Source organism: Buceros rhinoceros, unplaced genomic scaffold (genome assembly GCF_000710305.1).
Source record: "Buceros rhinoceros silvestris isolate BGI_N320 unplaced genomic scaffold, ASM71030v1 scaffold36699, whole genome shotgun sequence".
Lineage (NCBI taxonomy): Eukaryota > Metazoa > Chordata > Aves > Bucerotiformes > Bucerotidae > Buceros > Buceros rhinoceros.
The window spans coordinates 24,457-29,607 of NW_010432739.1; the positions used below are offsets into that span (position 1 = coordinate 24,457).

At 49.7% G+C, this 5,151-nt stretch overlaps 1 protein-coding gene across 1 annotated transcript in view; it reads right to left on the reverse strand.

Annotated features, from left to right (window-relative positions):
- AIFM2 (apoptosis-inducing factor, mitochondrion-associated, 2) overlaps window positions 1-4,455 on the reverse strand; it is a gene marked incomplete at its 5' end in the record, with an annotated part of 4,825 nt that extends 370 nt beyond the window's left edge. Inside the window, 6 exons of the mRNA XM_010143877.1 lie at window positions 573-783; window positions 1,507-1,659; window positions 1,875-1,983; window positions 2,298-2,390; window positions 2,765-2,884; window positions 4,303-4,455. Of these exons, the coding sequence (XP_010142179.1) occupies window positions 573-783; window positions 1,507-1,659; window positions 1,875-1,983; window positions 2,298-2,390; window positions 2,765-2,884; window positions 4,303-4,455 (839 nt within the window). The remainder of the gene's footprint in view (window positions 1-572; window positions 784-1,506; window positions 1,660-1,874; window positions 1,984-2,297; window positions 2,391-2,764; window positions 2,885-4,302) is intronic.
- Between the last annotated feature and the right edge of the window lie 696 nt (window positions 4,456-5,151).

The following is a 5,151-nucleotide window of genomic DNA, read 5'->3' on the forward strand; positions in this document are numbered from 1 at the left end:
CTGGAGAGAAGATGTAGAAGTTTAAGTGAAGCACTTTCAAAGCCAAGTATCAAACCCTACTACATGTGGGTGTTGCACTTACTCCAAACTCTCCCTTGATATCCTCCATCCATGTGGAACAGCTTTCAACATAGTTTTGGTAAGTATTTACATCAGTTGCTTATTGATGAGACCCATCACCTAGCTAGATTTTGGAGACTAGATTGTTCAGTTCGTGTTTGTCATAGAGTTTAGGGGCAGAAAAGAGGAGAAAGTCAAGTGATCTTGCTCCTAGGATTCGGTTGGACAGTAAGCAATTTAAAGAAAAGGAATCAAGTTTGATGAATAGCAGACATCCACCAGTAGATTTATCAGGAAGACATCAGTGAAGACAGGACAAGTTGCATCCATAGACTGGCGCAGGTAATTGACACCTACAGTGTTTCTGGCAAGAACCAAGATGAAGCCTGAGCTATAAGCTGATACAGTCAGCCCCGGTTGTGAGTTCCTTCAGCTCTACTCAGTGCCCCATGCAAGTTCTGAGGTGTATATGTATGAAAAACAGCCCAACAGCGAAGGCCAGGTGCTATGAGGTTACCTTACCTGGTTCATAGGTTTTAAGAGGCTTATGTGTCAGGCTGTTGATGATATTTGTCACCGCAATGTTGGCATGGAGCCCAGCGTGGTAGGCCATCTTTGGTTCCTTCAGATCTGCGCAGTCCCCAATGGCATAGATGTTCTCATAGCCTTCCAGCTGGAGGTGCTTGTTCACTTTCAAAGCACCGTTACTTGCCATCTTGTCCCCTGTTTTGCAAAACAGTAAGCTTTCAGAAGGAGCTTCTTGTGGCCTGACACCCCAAATTGCTGATGACGTTATCAAACATGTCATTGATGTAAAGTGAGGAGTTTTTCACCTTCTCTTCTACGTGTCAGGGAAGAGGTGCTTTCTCTTGCTGTAGTTAATTACTGCAGTCTCATGCAATGAATCATCCTTTGATATTTCAGTAGAAACATCAAGAAACATCACGAGCACGTACCCAGCCTGAGGAGGAGACTGTGTAACGATCGCACTGCTCCATAGCTGTGGTGCCGTAACTGAAACGGGGCTGTAAGCGGACTCAGGCTGAATGAAGGTGTATCACTGAATAACTGATCAGCTGAACGTCCCATGACACTGAGTTCAGCAAGAACGTTGAATGGGCTGAGCCTGGTTTTGCTCTGAACTCTGCCAGCTTCTTTCTATGATGAAATCCTGGCCTCAGCCACAGGAGTCATCTGCCTCGTGCTGAACTAGGACACTAAGGTTCCTCAGAGGTATTGGCAGAAGGAGCTGGAGAAGACTGTTGGCCACTTGATCTATGGTCTGTATGTTTCCAAAGGTCCCGTTTCACAGTTCAGTGTTTAATGTGATGTTAGAGCATTTGCTGTATCATGGAATAACGACTGTGTAAGGCTGATTCCTGACCTCACAGTACTCAAATATGAGACAACGTGTTGCTTCTCCCCACCCAGTGGTTTTTCACTTACCAAATGCAGTGGCGTATGCTGAGGAGTTAATCTTTATCCCCGTGCACAGGACCACCATGTCAGTAACCACCTCGGTGCCCTTTTCTGTCCTTACTACCATGTCCTTCTGGAACCGGTTTGGCGTGAGGTTTTCCCCGTTGCTGACCCTTTCACCTGTTGCAAGAGAGCGCCCTGGGTCACAAACATTTTCTAGGCTGGCAGCTAGCTTTCCAGCCAGCCCAATTGTATCTAGAGAAACAAATTCAAGGCAGCCAGCTTAGTGAAAAACAGTCAGAAAGGGGATGTCAGAAAGAGATGCTTTGGCTAAAGGAAGAGCAGCTTATAGAGCTTCAGAGACTCGATCTTCAGAGGCATCATTAAGTACATACTTAATAAAAGGCGCACTCCTTTTCTGAGGAGAATCTCTTTCACCTCCTGACGGACGCTATCGAGCAGCTCCACATCAGCTAGTGCAATTTTTGAGTGAATGAGGGTGACCTGTTGAGGGACACAACAGCAAACAGGACACAGGAATGGGAGAGGACTCGCTGCATGTCAGGCAGGAGCTATAGCTAGCTTCCTTGCACCCAAGTTAATGCCCAAGGAGAGTGAGCGTGTGGAAGGCACCTGGTGCCAGCAGTTGCTGGTGACAGGCTATAGGGTGCTCTCAGAAGAGGAGACAGTGCAGGTGAAGGCTGCCACTGCATGGGAACTCCTGGTTTGTGGTGACCTCAGATACCTCCAGTGGGACCATCAGAGAAGAACAGCCTCAGAAACAAGGGTGAAGTTAATTGTAATTAATATGCTACTACCTCTTTGGCTGGGTATTCTGTTTTGATCTCTGCAGCCATCTCGACTCCAGCAGAACCACCTCCCACTACCAGGATGCGCTCACATTTCTCGATCTTGAAGTAAAGAAGAAACTCATGTTACGTGAGAATGGTTGTATGCAGCAAGTGAGATACCAACAGACAGTCTGTGAACAGACCTTTCTGAGATACAGCAGTAAACCACCTAGTTTGTTAGGGGGAAACAAAACCCGAGAACCACCTGCACTCTTCCTCTGTAACACTGTCGAGCATTTCTGGCTTCCCCTTGTGCAGACAGCTGGGGCACGCAGAACGCTAGACAAGCTAGCACATGCTCCGTGTCCTGGCCTGTTCCTGCAGGTGTGGTGTCTTGTTCTTGGACACACATGGCTGCAGATACCATTGGGTCAGGGACAGGGAAGCTGAACAAAGGCAGGAAACAGTTCCTAGGAAGTGAGTTGATTTCTCACCTCCTTAACCATGTCTTCATAGGTCTGGATGGCACTTTCCATGTCAATGACTTTGTTAAACTTCCCAGGGAATGGCCCATCGCTGCCTGTTGCAAGAATGAGATGGGAGTAGTGGAGCTCCTGGAAGGGCAGAAGGTGGAACAAGATGTTAGACCTTTTCAAAACAGAGCCTAGAATACAGTCAGTGCCTCCTAGGTACTACTCGCCCGTTCCTACTCCTCTAGCCCCCACTCCTAACTAGGAAGGTACTTGACACTGCAAGAAAGTTACTTTAGGATGAGACCTGGTCCTGGTGACACCAAGTAGCTGCCTTCCTCAGGGTCTGAGAGAAACACCGTTCTTCAGGTGAGCTGAGAGCTTAAAAAAAAATGCTGTAAATTTACAGGATATAACCTGATATTTATGCCGACACTGAAGCTACCACCACAGCTGGCTCCGAAGACTTAACTTCTGTCCTTCACTCTCTCCTGAACAGAGGTGAGATCCTGCGGCTGAAAAGAGTTATCATCAGAGCTGCTGCCCTTGCTTCTTCCCTAAGTTAGATAAGAATCTGAGCTCCAGGGTTAATTGTTGAGCTCTAAATCCAGCTCTAAGAATAAAAGCTCATCTGAGCACTAGATGGGTTGTGGTATTTAGTGCACACCCACATCCCAGCACAGCCGCAGGCCACTTAGCTTGCCTAGAAAGGATGGTGCCATTCAGTGCACAGAGGGAAAGACGGGCTCTCCCAGGCTCTTCAGGATGATTAAATGCCAGTCTTTCCCCACGTTGCCTCTTAGTTTTGGAGGAGATGGCTGGGGGCCTGCTTCTCCCGGGGGCAACCCTCCGTAGCTCACTAGGTTCATGCCTCTGTCTCCTGGAGCTACAAGGCCAGTATTAAGCATGAACATTTGTGTATCTGCAGAAACCTAGAGGAAAGCAGTCAGTAGCTAGCCCGAGGGCTTGGGTTGTGGCTTGTTTTGGGGTCAGGCATTTCTGCTGAGCTGAGAGTTACATCCAGACAGAAACGCTGTTACAAGTTTGAACTCTAAGCCCGGGGTGTTGGTCAAGGTGCGTGCGCTCAGCTGACGTGCGCGTAGGAGATAAGGCGGTGTTTGCCACAACTGAAGGGTGTTCCCAGCTCTTGTCCAACTCGAAGGCAAAGGTCCAGCTTGTTTTCTCAGGGCGTGATGGTGTCCCACTCACGCACACCCCCTCCTCTGGCAGATGACAGTTATACTCCTCTTCGTGCTCAGAGGGACATTTTCTGTAGGTGCCCTGTGGTCCTGTTCATTTTGCTTTCCCCCCTGCCCCACCCCGCAGTGGACTCCAAGCATGGCCAGCAGTCTGAAACCTAAATTCCAAGCCAGTTCTCCAACCAGCCATCACCAATCAAAGCTAACATGGCCTAGATTTGGAGCGCTGCATTCTCGCAGCTGAAGAAAAGCTCTGAAAAAAGAGGTTTTCGCCACAGACCCTGCTGAAGGCTGACTCCCCACATTAGCAGGTGATCCCATAAGGCAGCCAGGCTACTCACTTCGAGTCACTGTGTCACCCACCTCACCATCACTGAGCAAGACCTGTTGCCTCGCAGGGTCTATGCCAACAACCCTGCCTTGTCGGAAGCTGTCCCCGAAGGTGGCAGAGAAGGAGATGAAAGTCTTCTTGGCAAATCCTGTGGTGAGAGTAGACATCAGGGAGGGGTTTTCCCTCTGTGGCGGTGAACGAACCCCTCGCCCCTTCTCCCCTCACGCCATCCTTGCTCAGACAAAAGCATTGTGTGCACCTGGGACCAGAGGCTGGGCTGCTGCTGTGCGTTATCTCTGCTCAGCAATGAGCTTCAGGACCTTTGCCTTGCATTCGGTGACAAGATCAGCTCCTCGGAGGGCAGATGGCTTGGCCAGATTGCTTTGTACTGGTTTGCCAGTATGGGCTCTGCTGTGGTCCAGAGCATTTCAGCCAGGGTGTCAGAGGCTCTTTGTCATGTTACCTGCCTCAGACCAAGCTTTTGACATCCTTCTGATGCTTGTTCCCAGCCTTGAACATGCAATTTTCCTCCTCAGTCCCCAGCGACTGGAGCAGCGGGGTTAGCCCTGTCTGCCACGCGAGGTCCCCAGCAAGCCTGAGCAGCTCACAGCAGGAGTTTGTACCCAGGGCCTCACCGCCGAGCTGCTCGGCATCCCAGGGACAGATACACATACAGGAGGATATCGCTCGCCCCTTCCAGCGGCTGCTGGTTTTAGCTTAGTCACCTTCTAAACTCCTGACATGTAAAAAAAAAAGGACCATCTCAGTAGCTTGTGGTCAGTTTCCCAGCAGACACGCGGTGACCCTCACACGGACGGTCTGTGGGTCCTCCCGCAGCCAAGGGCTCGTTTTTCAGACGGAAAACAACAGCTCTTTCGCCA